This window comes from Giraffa tippelskirchi, chromosome 5, assembly GCF_054371585.1.
Source record: "Giraffa tippelskirchi isolate mGirTip1 chromosome 5, T2T-mGirTip1v1.2.pri, whole genome shotgun sequence".
Classification (NCBI taxonomy): domain Eukaryota; kingdom Metazoa; phylum Chordata; class Mammalia; order Artiodactyla; family Giraffidae; genus Giraffa; species Giraffa tippelskirchi.
In genome coordinates this window covers 111,112,540-111,133,982 of record NC_137279.1, presented here as the reverse complement: position 1 = coordinate 111,133,982, position 21,443 = coordinate 111,112,540, and the positions used below count along the sequence as shown (strand labels likewise).

Below are 21,443 nucleotides of genomic sequence, written 5' to 3'. Positions count from 1 at the left end.
CATGTGGAAGTCACCTATGTCATTTGAATTGCACCATTCATCAAATAGACTAAAACTGAGTGACGCTTGTTATACTCTGAACACTATTCTGAGTGCTTGGCATGTGTTCATGGAATCCCCACAAATCACCAGGAGGTTGCAGCAGTTATTATTCTCATTTTTGGTAGAGAAATGGAGGCACAAGGAGGTCAAACAACTTGCCTGAGCTCAGTTACACACGAATACTAAGTTCATACCTGTATTTACATATGTTTAGTCAATGGCACCCCACTCCAGTACTCTTGCCTGGAAAATCCCATGAACGGAGGAGCCTGGCGGGCTGCAGTCCATGGGGTCACTGAGTCGGACACGACTGAGCGACTCCACTTTCACTTTTCACTTTCATGCCCTGGAGAAGGAAATGGCAACCCACTCCAGTACTCTTGCCTGGAGAATCCCAGGGACGGGGGAGCCTGGTGGGCTGCCGTCTATGGGGTCGCACAGAGTCGGACACGACTGACGCGACTTAGCAGCAGCAGCAGCAGCAGTCTCTCTCTGGAAGAGACATCATTAATGGTTTTAGTAATTGCTATTTTCTGGGGAGGGGAACCTGATAACTGAGGGACTGAGGGGCAGAGATGGGAGGAAGTATGTTTTCCTTTAAAAACCCTTTTTTGTAACTTTTGAAGTCCTTCATTTACCTTGTTGAGGATTTTCAGGGAGCTGGATACCTACTGTTTCCATTCCCCACCTGAATTCTAGACCAAGTGAGAAATAAGAAGACTCGGCAGATAGAGATCAAAGCAGCATTACAAACACAGGAAAATATAAGCATAAACCCATAGCTGCAGAACCCTGAACTCCGTGCACTAAGGCAAGTCCCTGCCCCTCCCCACAACCCAAACGGCAGCTCAGCTGCCCCCAGGAGTTGCGAAAGATACCGTGTGCTCTTGAAATCTGCACCCAAGGGATTAAAAAAGGAAGGGGAAGGGCAGAGAAGTCACTCTGGTTCCTACCCCCAGATTCACTCATTAGACAGACCACTCCACCTCTGCCAGGCGTCCGTCACTAAAGAGTGCCCACCAACGGAGCTCAGTCCACGGGGAGGAAAGCTTTTTCCACAAATCTCTCTTAAAAATACATTAAGTAATATTTTTGAGAATCAAAGTAAGAAAGTTAAGGTTCAAAGAGATGAAATAATTTACCCAGTGCCTCCCAGCTAGTAAGCAGCAGAACAAAATTTAAGTCAAGTCCTCTAACTTCAAATTCCTTGCATCTGGCCTCCACCGCAAGCTGTCCCAGAGCCCATACAGTGGCAGAGAAACTAGAAAGGTCAAGTTAGATGATCTATTCTAGGGAGTATGTTCGCTCTGAGATGGAGCAGCTGCTCCTGACAGCTGGATTTTGAGGGGAAGACAGGAAGAGAGAGTTGACAAAGGGCTCCCTCTGTGGAGAGCCGGTTTAGGGAAATAGTCTTGAGAAGAGATGGCAGTGCCAAAGCGCAGTCGGCCACACGAGGGCAGCAGAGTGCCAGTAATGCCCCTTCCCCACACCCACACCCACACCTCCCCGCCCCCACCCCACCCCACCCCACCCCCACGCCCCAACCCCGCGCTGGCTGTGGGATGTGTTGGTAGGGGAGGACTCGGTTTCAGCTGAAACTGAGCAGACTTCAAACAATTCTACCAACCCTGAAGTTAGAAGCCACATCAGCTTTCCAGTTCAGGGCCAGTACCTTATGAACAGCCTGCAAGAAGATGTATAACCATTGTCCTACGGCCACCCAATACATGAAACATCAGATTAATTCCTCTTCCCTGTTTTATTGAAACTTCCTATTTTTTTAACAGCACAACACTGCATTTACAAAGTCTTGATTTTTTTTGTCTCCCTATCATGAAAAGTGGCACACAACTAGCCTTGCTGAAAGATGAAATGAGTAAATAATTGACCACAGATTCAACAAGCCTTTGGTATGTAAGGGAAGAAAACAGGCTGTGGACTCAATCGTGGAACCAGAACCAACCTGTAGGATTCCCAAAGGAAATAGTTTTCCACATAGATAAGTGTGCATCTTCCAAGATGTCTATGGATGTCTTCATCCGTCGTGGAAAATGGATGTCTGCTCTCTTGCCTTGTGTAGTAGGATGTCCTAAACCACCCAGCCAAGGATGGATTGCTGTTTGCAAAACCGGTGGGCTAGTGGCTTCTTTGTGCAAATTCAACACATGGCCACAGGCAAAGGATTAGGATTGTTTAGTGGCTGAGGGAAAACACAGCACTTGTGATGTTGTTTGATCTGGGACTGGGGAAGGAAGGGGACTGGCGAAGGAAGGGGACTGGCTAAGTGGGCATACAGAGGATGGCAGGAATGGGGTCCCCCTCCTTGCTCTTCCCATCAGCCTGCTTGTTGAGTAGCTGTGGGTTCCCTACCTATGCAGAGAGGGCTTAGGGCTGAAGGAACTGTGTTCTTAAAAGACTCTGTGAGAGCCTGGACCTAAACGTGCATTTATATATAGAACCCTGTCCCAGGCCTGCCCAGACTGGACACCACTGAGTGTCCTTAGCATGGAGACTGGCCAAAACCCTCTCAGGAGGGACTGGAAGAGAAGGGTTTTTATGAGGGCAGCAGAAGCAATAGGGGGAGATTCCAGGGTCTGAAATGTGGGAGACACACTCTAGGGAGAGAGAGGTGTAGATGTGCAGGTGGAAGCTAAGAGTGTAGGTAATCCTGGCATTCATGACAATATCACCTCACTTGCACCCACAACTACTTGTGCCCTTGTCTAGATTTGTTTCCTGATGTGAATGAATATTTCTTAATATTAACTTATCACACTTTGGTTTCTTACTGATCAGAAGCAGTGTCCATTCAGTCTGGTGGCAGTTACCCATACAGTTTCCCAAACTGGTGGCAGTTTCCCAGTCCTTGAGCCAAGAGACTCTGAGAACCTCTGATGTAGCTTCTCTCCCTTTCTTTGGGTAGAACAGCATGGAATACTAATTCAGAAGTAAACTGGAATATTATACTTTAAAACAAACTTTTCTAGAAATACTTTGCCAGTGATATCCTGAGAGAAGTTAGTCATACCTTGGAGTTCATTCAACACTGAGTCAGAAATTTATTGGCTAAGGAATACAGCAGAAGTGATCTCCTGGCCCCCTGATCGATATCTGGCCCTCTTCTTCACTTTTGACTAGCTGATTGCATGAGAACTAAGATCTTGAGATGTTATCTGATTGTGGTGTTGCTCAGGAGTGGCCGAGCACAACCTCCTGACTGCCTCTGTTTTTACCTATCTGCAAATGATCATTGGCAAGGTTAGAGGGGCCTTCAGAACACCTGAGATCAGAATCAGTCCCCAAGTTGTGGGCCAGTTGTCATGGTGATTCTACTGTAGCATCATTTTATTTATGAACTTAATAAAAGAAATCTTCAGTTCCACCTGTTCAGTATGAGCCATTGCCTTTGGAGTCAGGACACGTGGAAGAGACTTCAAAGAGTTGTCTACTTTGTTGGAAATAAAAAAGGAGAATTGAATTGAGATTTATTGCCTACCTCTGCTGGGTGTTTCTGCAGCAAAAATGGCAAACTCTGTCATAGGGGCTTCACAGGGGCCCAACACCAAAGTTTGTTTGCAGAGCGAAAATCATGTCATGATTTAAAAGTCATCAGCTAGTTAACAGCAAAGCTTGGTGCATGGGGCCTGCGTTCAACTCTCACCAAGCTCTGGTGACATGAATGCAGCTGACCTCCTTCAGAGCCCAGAAGGAACACTGATTCAGGCTGTATGTTCCCATTGCCTGAGTGTGAAGAAGCTGGCCATGGCTAAACCATATTGTACAATGCCCTGCTAGATAAGAATTAGGGTTGGGTTCCATTGCCTCAACTTTTATAGCACCATACATCTCTCCTTTAGAGTACTTATAGTTGACAATTTCACGTGTGTGTGTGTGAGCGTGTGTCTGAGATGGTTTGCCTACCTCCCACTCTACATTATAAGCTCCATGAAGACAGATGTTATTTCTTTGACTCAGCTGTGTATTCTAGAATCTGGTATGGTCATTGTTTATTGAATGAATGAATGAGTGAATGAATAAAAAGTCCTGGGGTGTATGGGGTCCTCAACTTATATGGAGGTAAACATACAAGTAATAAGTTGCCCTAGGTCATGCCTTAAAGAAGTGAAAATGGTTTTTGCAAAAACCTAGACTCCAATTGTGTCCCAAAGGGAGTGTGTGTGTGCTTAGTCACTCGGTTACGTCCAACTCTTTTCGACCCCATGGACTGTAGCCCAACTCCAATACTTTGGCCACCTGATATGAAGAACTGACTCATTGGAAAAGATCCTGATGCTGGGAAAGATTGAAGGTGGGAGGAGAAGGAGACAACAGAGGATGAGATGGTTGGATGGCATCACCGACTCAATGGACATGAGTTTGAATAAATTCTGGGAGTTGGTGATGGACAGGGAGGCCTGGTGTACTGTGGTCCACGGGGTCGCAAAGAGTCAGACATGACAGAGCAATTGAACTGAAATGGATTGTAGCCCACCAGGCTCCTCCACCCATGGGATTCTCCAGGAAGACTACTGGAGTGGGTAGCCATTTCCTTCTCCAGGGGATCCTCCCAACCCAGGGATTAAAACCCCGGTCTCCTGCATTGCAGGTGGATTCTTTACTGTCTGAGACCCCTGGGAAGCCCCCACAAAGGGTGTGATCTTGGGCAAAACCAAGCAAGATGTTGCTTTGTCTATATCCCACACCTCCACAGCTCTTAGATGGCAAAAAGTCAGGAATGCCATGGGAGCCACTGCTTTGAGTTCTTAGGGCTCCTGCTCTGGCCCCAGAGCCAAATTATCACCAAGCTTTGGGTTTCAGATTTGTCTGGCTGTAGACCCTTGTGTTTCATTAACAGATGTTTCTGGTTTGTTTGTGTTCTCTCATTCTCTAAAATGTTGTTTTCTACATTTCCATACCCAGAGGAGGTTGGAGTCTGTTTTATAGTTATGCCCACAGTCTCTCCATTCTGCAAGGTATTTCTGTGGCTTCTGAGCATAAAAACAAACAAAAACCTATTAGCCAACTAGTGGCACTTGTGTCTGATGCTGTCTCTACCCTGTGTCCACTTGAGAGGTTAGCCGATTCCCCACGTGGTGGCCTTGGGGATGCTGGCTTCTCTGAAGCGGTCCCACAGGAGAGATGGGCATATCTACACACCCTCTTCTGAACACAGTTCCTAGGTTTAGAAACAGGGTGCCCTACAGGTCAGGGAGCAGCAGTGGGTATGGAACCCAAGATAGAAGAGTCAAGGAGGGAACTTACCAGTGGTGTGGGGCTCACAGAAGCTTGGCTGGTTTTCTGGCTTCTCATTAGGCCTTTACCTGCAATCACCCAAGGGAAGAAGGAGGCACAAAACTTGAGGGCCACTCCTCCCGTGGTTCGAGGCCAGGACTGAGGCCCTTGGGCTTGTCCTTTTCCACTCCCAACCACTCCCAGCCCTTCTTCTCAAGGAGACCTTTCTATGCCAGGTGCCCCAGAAGCTCCCAGTGTCTCAGTCCCCCACTTCCCTGGTCTGCACATGCCTCCACGGTGCTCTCTGCCACCTCTCAGGGTGCCTTTGTGACCATGAAACAGAATTTCCCTCAGCCCATGGGCAGGCTGCATGGGAATTCAGGGGTCCAGGCAATAGGAGGAGGGTCACATTCACCCATTTGAGAACTGTTCCTTGACCCCTTTCATTTTCCCCAACTCCCACCACCCCCGCCCCAAACTTCTACCTACCCCTTCTGTTCCTTTGGTTTCTCCTCCTTCTGGACAAACGACTGAATATGGAGATGAGCCCCAAGCCCGTGATCAGTATGCAAATGATGAGAATGGACATCCTGGAAGGAATCACAGACAGTATCCATGTCTCTTGGAAGAAACCACGTTTAGGTTCTCTGCTCAGGATCCCGTTTCCTGGGACCCATCCCCTTTCCCAGCCCCTGCTCCCACCCAGTTCCAGCAGCCCCTGGAGAACAGATTCTTTTAGAGCACCCATCTCCTCCAGATCACACATGATCACACATGACTGGGCCTGGGGTGGCTGTTTGACACCACGCCAGGCCCAGTCCCCTCCTCGGAGACTAACACAGGACTGGGAGTGGGAAGATGCGGTCTTAGGCTGGGGGAATAGGGGAAAAATAAACTCAGCAGCTACAAGTGGATTATCTTCTCCCAGGGCAGAAAAAAAAAGAAAGAAATATAAAAGGGCAGTGGGGAGAGAGAAGAAGCAGACACGCAAAAGAGAAGCAGATTGAAGACAGAGATAAATCCTGATGATGCTCCCCATTTCTGAGGGCAGCCACATCTCTGCCCCTGCATTTCATCAGACACTGCTTTCTCCTTACAATGAAATCTCCTCTTTAGTCAAAATAGCCAGAGGGCATTTTTGCTGCTTGCCATCAAGAGTCCTTAACTGTATTCTTTTGAAAGAAAGCAACAGTCACACTGAAGATGGATAGTTCAAGAGGAGAAACAACACACAGCTGGAAAGTAGAGGGTGCAAACCCACTGCCGTGCTGCATTGTTACTGCCCACCCAGAGTCCACTTGTCCCCTAAAGTTGCTCACCTGAAGTGATCTCCCTTGTGGACAACCTTGGAAGCCCTGCAGCTTCTGTTCTTGTTGCCTGATAGGTCTGTGTCAGAAAGGATTTGTTAAGAGTCAGATAAGACCCAACCTCAGGCACTCCTTTGCCTTCTGCATCTCTGCACCTCTGCCTATCCTTCTCTCAGTCTCCAGAGAGTGAGTGCCCTGGGTGAGTACTAGGTCACCTAAGTTCACCTGCACAGGGCAGGGTGAGTGAAAGTCACTCAGTCATGTCCAACTCTTTGCAACCCCATGGACGCTACAGTCCATGGAATTCTCCGGGCCAGAATACTGGAGTGGGTAGCTGTTCCCTTCTCCAAGAGATCTTCCCAACCCAGGGATCGAACGCAAATCTCCCACATTGCAGGTGGATTCTTTTACAGCTGAGCCACCAGGGAAGCCCAAGAATACTGGAGTGGGTAGCCTATCCCTTCTCCAGCGGATCTTTCCAACCCAGGAATCGAACCGGGGTCTCTTGCATTGCAGGCACATTCTTTACCAACTGAGATATCAGGAAAGCCTGCACAAGGCAGAAGGTGGATGGAACAAGCAAGGGCTGAAATCCAGCCCATACACTGTTTGCCAAACCATATACTCTGCCACTGAGTTCCACGCACTGGGAGGAAGGGCACCTTTTCCAGATTTGCACAAAGGTTCTATGTTGACTAAATGTGGCCCTTGGTTAGAGAGGCTGACGGCTATGAGAGGGGACCATCAGAGGCACCAGAGGGCCAGTCCTGTCCTTAAGGAACTGATCAGTAGGTAACATAATTGCCACATTGTGTTTCCGACACCTATCAAAACCCAGCAAGAGAAGGGCCACCATGGTCACCCACCTTGCCCCCTATGAGAAGATCAGGGATAGGGTGTGTGTCTGAGTTTCATTTAAACTGAGGAGCTCATTTAGGTGGGACTTCTCTCATCCTGAGCCTAAAACTCAGGACAGACTACACACTTCAGTAAAAGCAGAACCACACAAAGTAGAAACACGGTAGGTGCGAAGGATGTCACACTTTCAGTAAGATGTGTGCTAAAGAAATTACCAACTGGTCAAATGTGAGCAAGGCTCTCCAGTATCAGGAGGAGGCTTCCCCAAGCCTCCCCTATGCCCTTTGCTATGTTTTCCTACTGGCATTTTCCTCTGATGAAGCTAGAAAAAGATTTCCCTTCTAATTTTTATTTATTTATTTATTTTTGGCTGTGCTGGGTCTTCATTGCTGTGAGGGCTTTTCTCTAATTGTGGCAAGAGGGAGCTACTCTTATTTGAGGTGCATGGGCCTCTCATTGCGATGGCTTCTCTTGTTGCAGAGCACTGGCTTCAGGGCTCATGGGCTTTAGTAGCTGCGGTTCCAGGTCCACGGTTTGTGGGATCTTCCTAGACCAGGGATTGAACCCATGTCTCCTGCATTGGCAGGTGGATTCTTATCCGCTGGTTCTTTACCACTAGTGCCACCTGGGAAGCCCGTCCAGGTTCCTAGACCACTTTTTACAGCCTCAGCCACCTCTCAAGAAGTGAATATTCAAGATTCTAGTTCACAAGGCAAAGCTCTCACACCAGCGAGCTGCCCAAATCAGATGGCTGTGAGGGGAGAGAGGTTCTAAGAGCACCCTGGGGCCCAGGCACCCTCCTCTTCCCCCCAATTCCCAGTTAATCATAAGCGCCATCAGCAGCCACCCAACTCTGGAGGGAGGGAGGGACCAGGTTAACCCAAGAACCGAGTTGGTGCTCAATGAGTATTTACCTCACCAGCTCCCACCCACCGCCATGGGTCACCCCCAGCTAGACTCACAACAGGTTCCTTACCTTGCCCGGACCAGAAATTGTTGGTGATGGCTCTTCTGTCATCGGTCACAACCAGCTCTGTAAAGTCCATGTCATCTCTGGCAAAGTCACGCTGGATGCCACACCAGTACCAGCCCGTATCCTCCTTGGTCAGGCAGGACACAGTGACAATGAGTTGGTTTCCTGTGTCCCTCAGGGCCACACGGTCGGTGCTGCTGGGTGTGAAGGCGATGATGTTGCAGTAGTCCCGGAAATAGCCTCGGCACCAGTACTTGGGGTGGTCCTTATAGTGGGTGTCGTAGTTGCAGATGGCGGAAGCTGTGTCCAGCACAAAGCTTTCCTTGACCTTCTCGTCCATGACCATGGCATCTGTGAAAACACACACAGACAAACACCATTGTTCTTTTAAACACATCTCAGCCCCTGTACCCTGGAGGAAAATTAATGAAAGCATTGGAGGCAGATTTTTGCCTGTTTGGGAGTTGGCAACTAACTGCTACAGGTTGAACAGTGTTCCCCTAAAATTTATATGTTGAAGTGGTAACTACCCAGGGCTTTTTAAAAAAAATCTTATTTATTTATTTTTGGCTGTGCTGGGTCTTCATTGTTGCATGTGGACTTTCTCTAGTTGCAGTGAGCGGGGGCTACTCTCTAGTTGAGGTACTCGGGCTTCTCACTGTGGTGGCTTCTCTTGTCGTGGAGCACGGACTCTAGGGCATGCAGCCTTCAGTAGTTTCAGCTCCAAGGCTCTAGAGCACAGGCTCAATAGTTGTGGCCCACAGGCTTCATTGCTTCACAGCATTTGGGACCATACCAGATGAGGGACTGAACCTGTGTCTCCTGCATTGGCGGGTGGATTCTTAGCCACTGAACCACCATGGAAGCCCCACTCGGTACTTTAGAATGTGACTGTATTTGGATTTAGAACCTTTAAAGAGGTAATGAAGTTAAAGTAGGGTCATTAGAATAGGCCCCAATCCAATCTGACTGCTGTCCTAATAGAAAAGGAGATCAGGACACAGACAGCAGAAGGATGGCCACGAGGACAGTGAGAAGGTGGACCTCTGCAAGCCAAGAAGAAAGATCTCAGGAGAAACCAAACCTGCTGACACCTTGACCTTGGACTTCTAGCCTCCGTCACTGTAAGGAAACAAACATCTGTTGTTGAAGCGACACAGTCTGGGTTTGTTACAGGAGGCCTAGCAAACCTGGAGAAGAATTTTTCCCTGCTCTAAGAGCAGGTAAAATACGTATGCCCCTCTGAAAGACTTTAGGAGGCCACTCATGTTGCTTGGGGGCAGAGTTGAAGAGCCTGAGGCTTACTGTTAGATTCTCCACCCCTAGTTCCCCCTCCCTGCCCCACTTCACCTTGGCACCCTTGAAAGGAAAGTAAGGAGGTTTGAGACAGAAACAAACTCACAGACATAGGAAACACTGCAGTTACCAAAGGGGAAAGGACAGGGGGAGAAAAAAATTAGGAGTTTGGGACTAACAGATACACACTACTGTACATAAACAGCTAAACAACAAAGACCTATTGTATAACACAAAGAATTATATTCAGTATCTTGTAATAACCTATAATGAAAAAGAATCTGAAAAAGAATACATATATGTGTGTGTGTGTTCACTTAGTTGCTCAGTTGTGTCCAGCTCTTTGCGACCTCATGGACTGTAGCCTGCCAGGCTTCTCTGTCCTTGGGATTCTCCAGGCAAGAATACTGGAGTGGGTTGCCATGGCCTCTTCCAGGCGATCTTCCCAACCCAGGGATCGAACCTGCAGCTCCTGCATTGCATGCAGATACTTTACTGCTGAGCCACCAGGGAAGCCCCAAATCAACTATATTTCAATAAAATTTTTTAAAAAAATTTTTAAAAAAGAAAAAGTGAGGAAGTTTGGAGGCTTCTTCTGGCTGTACAGGGCTGAAGACAGAGGCATCCGGTTCTGTTCTATCCTCAGGGGCTAAGAACTTCATGATTCCTCTGTGCCAGACCGGTATGGGCACCTCTGTCATCTCAAGATGTTGCATAAAAAGGAAGTCATGCAGGCCTCATCCAGCTTGACGGTGGCTGGGGAAGTGTCTGACCAAGGAGATGAGATGGCTAAGAGAGCCCAGCCCTCCCTTAGCCTTCCAGATGTGCATTGGAGCAGGCCCCTCAGTGCTGCTTCCAGAGTAGCCACGAGACAAAACAGGCTCATGTCTTGATGTCACTTGACAGGCTATGATATTTTGTTCTCATATGGACCCCATGAGAAAGATCATGTGATAATCAGTTTACCAGCCTGGATGCTGACCCAGAGAGAGGTGCAGTAACTTCAGAGATCACAAGGCTGGAGGAGGGCAGAGCTGGGGCCAGCCTAGTCCTCTGACCTTCTCATCTCTGGGGTCAGGTACGTGCAGAAAGCGGGAAGTCCCGTCCTCATATATCAGCACAAATGTTTTTAAAGGAAGAAGGGGAAAGGGAAGGGGAACTTACTCTGAGAATACAGGGCCCTCATTTTAGCTGAGGGTTTCAAATTCCCCACAACCCTTTTATCAGATTGAAGAACAAGGACTAATTCGGACAAGATCTATTATTTCACCGCCTTTTATTTTCCCATCTGGCTCCTTCAGTGGCTTGCACTAATAAGCAGGAACTCCAGGTAGGAGAGGAAAAGTGCTAAGTTTAGGGTTAGGATGCACAGCCTCTGGGAAGCTTGGAGGCCTGGAGATGGTCCTTCCCCATCTCTTACCTGAAAAGACAGTCAAAGAGAGCAGAATGAAGAGTCTCATGATGGAAAGAAGTGAATCTTCAACTGGGATGACCATATGGACCCAGGGGCCTTAGGAATCCTGGATCTGTTTAAAGGAAACAGATACTTTGAGTTGAAGATGCTTTTATCCTGTTTGGAGAGACTAGGGAAAAGAAGGACAAACCAGTTAATCCAAGAAGTGCTGCTATGTACAGATATCCCCGTTGTGCACTGCACAAGGGCGGTTCATCAGAGGGAAGCCATTTGCAGACATAAACTTACTTATAGAGTAAAGTGATAAAATTCTGGGATTCCTGGTAGAGCCCAGAACACAGAGGAGCTCTCCCTCCTGGATATCCGCTCTGGCACACAAGGCACACTCAGAAGGGCACATGAATCCAAACCCTCACTGGCACACATTCGTCTATGCAACTGTGCCCTGTCCTGCACAGTGGCCCAGGTACCATCCAAGGTCAGGCCTCTTGTCTTGTTCACCACTCTTGAAGGCCCAATTCCTATTTAGCTGAGGGGAAGACCAATAGGGAGAGTCATAACTATCCTGCCTTCCAGGAGAACACTGCAGCCTCATCCAGGGAATGTGGCTAGAGGGTAGAGCCTGAAGCAGACATGCTGACAACCGGAGCATGTGAGCAGGTGAAAGTGTGGGTTCTGGGGCATCAATAGCCAGGCTGCAGCCTACAGACATCTTGAAAGCCTTCTTGGGACACATCAAGGCTGTCCATGAGATAGATGCCTCCCCTGATTCCACATGGGACCCATGTGGTCTGGCTACTGATTTTTAAAGTTTGAATTATGGAACCACACTCAGGTGAATTTAAGCTGAATGCTTATGTATCACACCCAGAGCTAGCACTTCTCATCAAGGGTTGGATGCGGTGATTGTCCAGGTTTTCAATAATGTCCTCTCCTGAGCAAGGAGAGACTTTCTCTATTCACACCAAGTCAGCATTGGGCCAGCAGCAGGCCTGCATCGTGGGAGGGGTTTTGCTTATGTTGCCTCATTTATTCCTCATGAAACCTTTGTGAGGTCAACAATTAAACTGCCAGGGGGACAAAATGAAGCAGCACTCTATAGATTCAAAGGGGCTTGAGAGACATACTCCCTGGAGGAGGGCACAGGAGCCCACTCCAGTATTCTTGCCTGGAGAATCCCATGGATAGAGGAGCCTGGTGGGCTACAGTCCGTAGGATCGCAAAGAGTCAGACATGACTGAAGCGACTGAGCACGCATGCAAGAGAAACATACTAACAAGTTTTAATATATGGAACTTAGTAATACAAGGAAATTCTGGATTTTGGATCCTGACAGAAGCAAACAACTGAGAAAATTTGGACAGTGACTAGATAGATGGTGATATTCAGAAATTATTCTTGTGGACACAGTAGGGGAAGGAAAGAGTGGGACGAATGGAGAAAGTAGCATCGGCAATACACACTACCATCTGTAAAATAGAGAGCTGGTGAGAAGTTGCTATATAACACAGGGAGCCCAGCCTGTACTCTGTGATGACCTGGAGAGGTGGGATGGGAAGAGGGACAGGAAACCCAAGAGGAAAGTGATATGTGTATAATTATGGCTGATTTTCATTGCTGTATGGCAGAAACCAACACAACATTGTAAAGTAATTTTCCTCCAATTAAAAAATAATTTTTTTTTAAAAGTGAGAATAAAAGAAAAGGAAACACTGTTACACTTTTTTCCAGATGTGATAATGACATTGTCACAGCCAACCTCTAAGATGGCTCCTGATATACGTGCCACTATGTAATTCCCTCCAGACTTGAATCAGGGCTGGCCCAGGTGATCAATAAAATACGGCAGAAGTGATGGCATATGGCTTCCAAGGCTAGATCATAAAAGATGTGCAACTTCCACCTCAGAGGTTGTACTGCTTTCTTTCTTTCTTTCAGAAGTCAGCTGCCACACTGTGGGGACTCTCAAGTGGAACTATGGAAAGGCCATGAGGAAAGGAACCAGCTTGCTAGACATGGACGACCCGCCTTGAAAGTAAATCTTCCAGCACCATCAAACCTCCAGATGAATGCAGACTCAGCAACTTTGTGAGAGACCTCAAGCATGACCCGCCCAACCAAGATGCTCCTGAATTCCTGACCCATCAAAACCACAAGAGATAATAAAGAATTATCATGTTAAGCCTCTAAGTTTGGGAGTGTTTCATTAAATCACAATCAATAATTAATATTGATATTGTGGGGTTTTTTTTAAGTAGGCGTTTATCTCTGAGAAAACCACATGTGAAACACTCAGACTTGCTCAGAGCTTGTATCGTGAAACCAAAGAAAGTGCTAACCAAAGAAGATTGTGCACAGATATCAGGAAAATACCCGACATGAAAAAGTAAAATTCTAAAGCAAATGACAGGCTCTGAGTGCAGAGAATAAACAGATGCATCTATTAGCATTCTGACTATTATTTGGTATAATTAGTTCTATTGCTCCCTCTTAAGGGGAGAATTAATTTTCACTCTATTTGGTATGTAAATAAGAAAGTAAACGGGTAATAAGAATAAGCTACATTTTAAAAATACCTTTTAAAAATACAAACCAAAATGCTTACAGATGAAATAATTTGATGTCCAAAATTTCAAAATAATCAGGTCAAGTGTGGAGGGGCCATTTATGAAACAAGGTTGGCTGTGAGCTGATCATTATTAAAACAAGATAATAGTTATACGAGCCTTTGTTATTCTAGTCTCTCCATGTTGTGTGTTTGAAGTTTTTCATAATAAAAAGTAAAAAGCAAGAAAACAACCAAAACATTGACACAGATATTACTAGTCTCACTTTAAAAATAAGAAAAATTGAGGCTTAGTTTAAATAAGCCTAAGTTTAAATTCGTACAGCTACTATAGCCACCATGAGCTAATGCTAAATCTGAAAGAAAAAACTGCTGTCCATCACTTGATTCTGCTTCCCCAGTAGTAACAAGACTGCAAAACTGTAAAGCACTTCAGAGATTACAAAGAGACTTTACATATGCCATATCCACCGAGTGGCCAGGGCAAGATGCAACCCAACTTTTCTCATTCCCATCATACCCATTATAGTAACTAAGGGCAGAGTTTCTGTAGAAAATGTGCATTTAGTTCTAAGAAACAGAAGGTACAAGTGGACCATGGCCAAACCATATATAAAAATAGAAGTCTGGCCCACAACCAGCCCAGGAAACCAGCCCCTTATCTATAGTAACTGGCCCAGGAAGCCAGCCTGATATAAACCAGACGGATCGGAAGTCAGACCATTATTTCTAGTAACAATCCAGAAAGCCAAACAATAATCCCTGTAACAATTGGCCCTGCATGGCCAGGGCTAGATGAATAACTGACAGCATCCCTGATTTTTGTCCTGCTTCCAACTAAAGACCAACCAGAGAAAGTAAAGTATGCCTCCTAACCTACCACACAGGATGCCCCACTTTTAGTCTGCCCACTGCAGTCTCCCCAGACCAATGGTCTCCAGTCAGGGTGCACCTGAAGCCTTCTTTCTTCCACTATAAAACCATCCCACTCTTCTCCTGCCTTTGAGACTCTGTCAGAGAGCAACAGGCAGTGGTTTCCCTGGTGGCTCAGAGGCTAAGGGATCTGCCTGCAACTCAGGGGACCTGGGTTTGATCCCTGGGTTGGGAAGATTCCCTGGAAAAGGGAATAGCTACCCATTCTAGTATTCTTGTTCATGGGGTCACAAAGAGTCAGACACAGCCTAGTGACTAAATCTTAGTGGCTGACTCCTCTCTAGAAAGATCAGAATAAATAGCCTTCATTTGTTCTCATTTTGTTGGCCTTCGCTTATTTCTACTGTTAACAGAAAAAAATCGGGTAAATAAGCCATCTACTCAGCATCTACCTTTGGTCCAGTGAATCTGTATGGAGGAGAAGGAGGAAGCAAACCTTGATTTTGTCTGGGTGGTCTCTTTACCTTATTCCTTTAAAATGAAAGCCCAACAGCCACCTTTGACAATGTTTAGCTGAAGGGAGGAGCCAGGAGACAGATTGGGGGAAACTCCTGTGAAGCTAATCTTTAAACCTGAAACCAGGGTGGTTCTCACTACCTCTAGGCCAACTCCTCACCAGTGAGTCTTGCTTCATCTTTTTTGAGTTCACACCCAAAGATACTTCACTGAAAGGCCTCTTCTGGGCTGGTAGAGCCCCTGAGCTCAAGAGATTCTCACTGACTCCCAAGATATGACTTCCTACAAGCCTTCAGTGGGTTTGCTAAGCAGTGAATATCAGAAAGGAAAAGAGAAGGAAGGAAGGAGGAAAAAGGGAAATAAAAGTGTTTCTGAAACTCAGGAGCTGCAGCTTATCTGATGACACCAAATGACTCAGGACAGACTGCTGCTTTCCTTTGAGAGAAACAGTTCCTTTAAATCAAGTCTTCCAAAAAAGGCATAGGTCAGATGTTGCTGCAGCAACTGGGTTAGAGGCTGAGAACTAACCAACACTTCCCTCAAGTCTCCAACTGGGCAAAGGTGAGTTGTTGGCAGACCAGTGTGCCAGGAACACCCATCACCCCCGAGTAAACCCAGGGCCTCATCCTGGAGGAGCATTTTCCCTAAACCACAAAAATTAATTCTGGGGAAAAGGCTGAAATCAAGCAAAGGGATACCATTAAGAAAAATTGGAGGTGGCAGAGACTTGGTTTTTTGAAAGAAAAAAGATCCCCCAAAACGTTTGATGGGGAGCTTGTCAGGAACAAAGTCCCCTTCTATATCCAGGGACCCTCAGGAATGGGGGTGTGCATTCCAGTCTTCTTCCTCTGACACAGGAGTGTGAATGGTACCAGGAAGTGGGAGGGTGGGGTGACCAACTGGGTTTGGCATTAGTAGAAAAGAACATGCAAACTTTAAACATCCCAGATAGTGCTGATTCTTCCTGGGCTGACAAAAGCAGACACAAGAACATTTCCCTGAAGTGAAATGTTAACAAGATAAATATGGTTATCAGGCTCTGGCCTAAGATTAGGGTCAGGATAATCTCTCAGGACTAGTTGAGAATTAATAAGAAGCACATTTTCAGTACACTTATCCTCTCTGATGTGGTTTAACTGAAATCCCCAGCTTGCTGTTCTCATCACGTTAATATATGTACTGTATTGACTTGGGACTGAGAGTCCACAGCTGCAAATTTGGACTGCCTAATCAGAGATGCCACCTCCAAATTCCAGGGCCACACGCAATGCCCAAATGACATGACTAGCATGCTATTGCTGTCTGGTGTCCCAAAAGGAAACAGCAACTAAGGCAAAAAAAAAAACCCCAAAAAACAGCAGTCCTCAAATATACAAACCATAGCTTGCATTCGTGATTCTGATAATTGTACATAAGGTGAACTAAAGAGTTTGGGCTTTGTAGAAATTGCGAGTCCCGCTGCATGTCTAAGGATAGGTAGCAAGAATGTTGGGTTCTCCTATAAAGCAGGGCTGCCTTGAAATCCTGGTGCTCATACTGATTAATTACGTGATTGTGGACAAGTTACTTAAACTCTCTGTGCCTCAGTTTTTCCTTCTCCAAAATAGAGATGGTAGTGAGGATGGTACCTCAAAGACTATCAGGACCAAAAGAGAGAACGCATGTAAAATAGTACATAGCAAGTGAAAGTGTTGGTCGCTCAGTCGTGTCCTACTTTTTGTGATCCCTTAGACTGTAGCCCACCAGGTTCCTCTGTCCATGAGATTTTCCAGGCAAGAATACTGGAGCAGGTCGCCATTTCCTTCTCCGGGGGATCTTCCTGACCCAGGAATCGAACTTGAGTCTCCCGCATTGCAAGCAGACTCTTTACTGTCTGAGCCACTAGGGAAATATATAGAACATGCTCAACAAATAATATTAATAGCTGTCTGGTGTCTCTTTTTGCCCTTCCCCCACTATTCCTATTAAAATAAAATACCAGAGGAAATAATTTAAGACTCAGGTCTAAGAGAGAATTGTTTCTTCTCTAACCCTTGATGAATGGTTCAGAAAGCTGACAAATACTCCGATCAGCCCAGGAAAAAGGAGCAGAGTGTGCTGGGGCCAGGGGTGAGTGTCCTAGAATTTACACAGAATTTATAGGAGAAGGTGTCACACGGCATCACGTAGCAAGCAGGCTGAGTGCCAGGAGCAGCCAGCCGGGTCTTCCAGCCCCAAGTGACCCTGACCCTCAGCAAAGAGTTATAAAAAAGTTAGTTATCATCTTTTATTCACTCAATACATTTACAGCTGAATCCAGAAAGTTAAGCCCTCCTTAAACTCAGTTCAGTCCTTGCATTCCATCATCTTCCAGGCAACTGCTGAGAGCAGGGTTCTCTGCTTAGTTCCACAGCGAAGCAGAACTGAGTCACCCTCAGGTACATGTCCAGCCCGCTCAGTCCCGTTTTGTCAGTAAGTCAATGAAGCATCCTTCAGATTCCATAGCTTCTGTCTGAGGAGAAGACACGTAGCAGTAACAATGGCGCATTGTCCTCAAGTCAGATACCCAGAAAATTGAATGAGAAAAGGACGACATGAAAAAAAAAATGAATTAGAGAAAGAGGTCATAGAGACGTTACAACTAGAGGCAGCCAGCCAAATGCTTCCCGTATCAGTAGAAGGAATCAAAGACATGAGAGCCCCATCCCAGGTGGAAAGGCCCTCAAGTGTTGATGCCGAATCTGAAGGTCAATGAGATGGAGAGCCATCTTTCATGGATAACTACTCAGAAGTCTGCTCAATGCTTGGGTCCATGGACTTAGAGGGCTGGCAGATCACACAGGCTTTGAGGATCAAGAGATAGGTTTCCTTGAACTTCTTTATTTTATAAGCATAGACAATAGGGTTCATCATGGAGTTAGCGTGGGACAGCAGGATGCCCAAGTACAGCACAATTTGTGGTACTTCACCCTTAAAGTAGATGATACAGTTGATGATGGACAAAGGCAGCCAGGACAAAGCAAACAAGAAAAGAACCAGTAACAGAGACTTGGCCGTCTTGAACTCCCGTCCGTAAAATGCACCTGTCTCTTTGGAGCCAGAGAAGTTCTGACTTAGTCGGTTCCGGATGATGTAGAAGATATCAAAGTAGATGGCACACATGACAACCAGGGGAATGAGAATCCAAGTGAAGAAACTGAAGTAGACCATGTAATCCATCCTCATGACTGAACGGAATCGGCAGGCTAGGAAGGTGAGATTTTTGTCTGCTGAGGTCAGTTTCATGTTCCAGCCAAACATGGGGGTCAATCCCACCAGGAATGACACCAGCCAGCAAAGGCCCAGAGCCAACCATATTCTTCTTTGCGTGGTGACTCTCCTGTATCTGTTTGCATGGAAGAGAGTCAGTGAGTTCACAGCAGAAATTGCTAACGGGTGGGGGGAGATGGAGCTGGACTGTTGGGATTCTATGGTGATTTCAACTAAACTCTACTGGATATGAAGACAAGATGAGCAGAGAAAAATCCAGCAAAGTTCTCTGGGCACTTTTCTAAAGAAGTACAATCTACAATATGTCAGGAGTATGTTGCCAAGGGCTTCCCTACTGGCTCAGTGGTAAAGAATTCACCTGCCATGTAGGAAATGCAGGTTCGATCCCTGGGTTGGAAAGATCCCCTGCAGGAGGAAATGGCAACCCACTCCAGTATTCTTGCCTGGGGAATCCCATGGACAGAGGAGCCTGGCAGGCTACAATCCATAGGGTTGCAAAAGAGTCAGACACGACTTAGTGACTAAAGAAGAGCAACAACATGTTGCCGGCAATTGGGGTTTGCATGCCCCTCTCACAGCGCCATTTCCAGTCCAAGAATTCTTCAATTCCTGGGAGGTAAGAGTTATTGAAGTCTCCTAGGATCACCTACCTGAGAAGAAATAATCTGCTCAAAGCATGTTTGCCTGCTGTGCTCTGCACTATTTTTTTTGGCTGTTGTGCTGACATCCATCATTTAGACTCTGCCTCTCCCACACTTCCCCTCTACCTGTGTCTGTCCCTGCTTCTCTACGCTTTTCAAACACTTGGTGTTTGAGTTAGAGTCTATGGAGCTGCAAAAGTTGTGTTGAAGTTCTTCCAGGACCTTAAAAGACTCACCCAATCAGAAGTCACCATTTCTCCTTAAACTATTCATCCTGACAACATTCTACACAGACTACAAGAAGAAAGTGGATTTTATTAAGTACTGGCTTATGTACTCAGTAGACTTTCTCTCAATGAAATCTCATGACAAACCGGGGGTATTTTTATGACAATCTCCGTTTCGTTGTTGGTAATGGTGAAAATCACAGTAGTGACAGCTACCATTTACTGAGCACAGACTCTTTGTTGACATTTTTCTAAGAGCTTTACATGTGCTAACTCACTTGACCTTACCAGGAAGGTGCAATTATGATCCCCATTCTATGGGCGAAAAAAATGAAACAGACAAGCAACATGTAGAAGCTGAAAGTGGTGGAACTAAAATTGAATGGGGGACAGTCTGAGCATTGCAACACCATGCTGAAGCACTAAGACATAGTAAGTTAAATAACTTGCCCAAGATCAGACTTCAAGATCTGATATTTGAACTAATGCTTGTTTGTATCTGAAGTTGTCTGTAGCTCCCTCACCATGCTCTTTCCCCAAGAGAAGAGAGGAGCAACAAGAGATCAGTGTAATTCAGGACACCTGGGGAATTATTCATTTGGCAGTCTGTACTGTTCACATGGTCACATGAAAAATTGTTACTACCTTCTGCAATGGAGCACTTTTTTGGTCCCCTTCGCATCATGGAAGAGGAAGCAAAATTACAATAACTTTAAAATAGCCTACATTTGTAAAGGACAGAACCATCAGTTTATCTCTTTCTCTTTTTTTCCTCTCAGCTTATCTTATTATCTGGCATGTTTCTATCAATTCTAATAATCAAGAGCATTTTTCACTAATTAAAGATGGATCAAGTTTTTAGCCCCTGCCCCAGGGGATATGGAGCAGGTACTCCCATATCAGTGGGGTGGGGGGGATTGGAGGATTCCTTCATTCCTTGTTCCCAAGTCTCTGCTTATCATTGCTAAACCTACTTCACACATCAAATGGTGAAAAGAATCACTTTCAGGCTCAGAAGCCAAATTTCATTTGTTTCCACTTAAAAAGTCTTGGATCTGGACTTGTAGCTCCATTTCCCAGGCACTTCTATCACCACCCGACACCACTCCTCTTTAGGCAAGTTACCTGACTGTGAGCTTGACCCGCAGGTATCGGTCCACGGCAATGGCTAGCAAGGACATGATGGATGCGTGGGTGAAGATCAGGAGCAAGCAGGTCATGAGAAGGCAGCTATAAAAGTGGATTGTGACACCCAGGCTGATGACAATGGCCAAAGGCATAACCAGCACCCCAACAGCAATGTCAGCCAGGGCTAGGGAGACAATGAAATAGAAGGTGGTGGTCTGCAGGCTGGGGTTCAGTTTGACCACCCAGATGACCAGCACGTTGCCCACTATGGCGCAGAGCCCGATGAGAATCTCCACAGTGATGTAGGTAACGCTGGCCAAGGACATGGCAGTGCTGTTGACAGGCATCTCGTTCTCCAAAAGGAGCCTCCCAGGTGAGTAGTGTGCCAACAAGATCCGTGTGGGCCAGTCCGCCTAGCTCTTGCCACACATCCTGCCAGAGGTCCAGGTGTAGCAGCCACAGTCCAGAACTCACAACTCACCCATGCCCTCTCTTCTCTGGTGGCACCCAGTCTCCTTAGAGAGATTCCATCACAGGGCCATCACTTCCAGCCCTGACACAGGCCACACATCTCCAAGCTTGCAGAAGTCTGGGGAGGACAGTTCTCTGTGGCAGAATATGAAAGTGCAGCTGCTCTTAGTTCCCCCACCCCTGGAGGGCTACCCAAGCTCCATCGAGATAAGCAACGCTCTTCAGTGGTGTTTCAGGAAGTGAGACGGGCCAAGAGGAAGCACAGAGCTAGGAACACTCAGCAAGAAGATGGAAAGAAGGGGCAGAGGGATGTTCGCAGCATGGAGAAGCCTCAGCATTTATTTCCTCAGGGACTAGATAAGAATGTCACACTGGGTGGGAAAGAAACTGGGAGCACTGACTATGTAATAATATTCTGGTTTTCTGCTGACTTGGCAGAGGCAAACAGAACACACAGAAGAAAAAGAAGTAGACTCTGGTTTTGTTGTTGTTCAGTCACTAAGTTGTGTCTGACTCTTTGCAATCCCATGGACTGCAACACACCAGTCTTCCTGTCCTTCACTATCTCCCAGAGTTTGCTCAAACTCATGTCCATTGAGTCAATGATGCCATCCAACCATCTCATCCTCTTTCGTCCCCTTCTCCTCCTG

At 46.4% G+C, this 21,443-nt stretch overlaps 1 protein-coding gene across 1 annotated transcript; it reads right to left on the bottom strand.

The window, feature by feature from the left end:
- Positions 1 to 3,077: 3,077 nt before the first annotated feature.
- Positions 3,078 to 20,935, bottom strand: LOC145506996 (transmembrane domain-containing protein TMIGD3-like). The gene is given in 8 exon segments (XM_081492724.1): positions 3,078 to 3,490; positions 5,305 to 5,363; positions 5,764 to 5,864; positions 6,594 to 6,660; positions 8,416 to 8,763; positions 11,129 to 11,170; positions 11,173 to 11,234; positions 20,320 to 20,935. Coding segments are annotated over 8 exon segments (1,032 nt in total). The 5' UTR covers positions 20,670 to 20,935; the 3' UTR covers positions 3,078 to 3,487.
- Between the last annotated feature and the right edge of the window lie 508 nt (positions 20,936 to 21,443).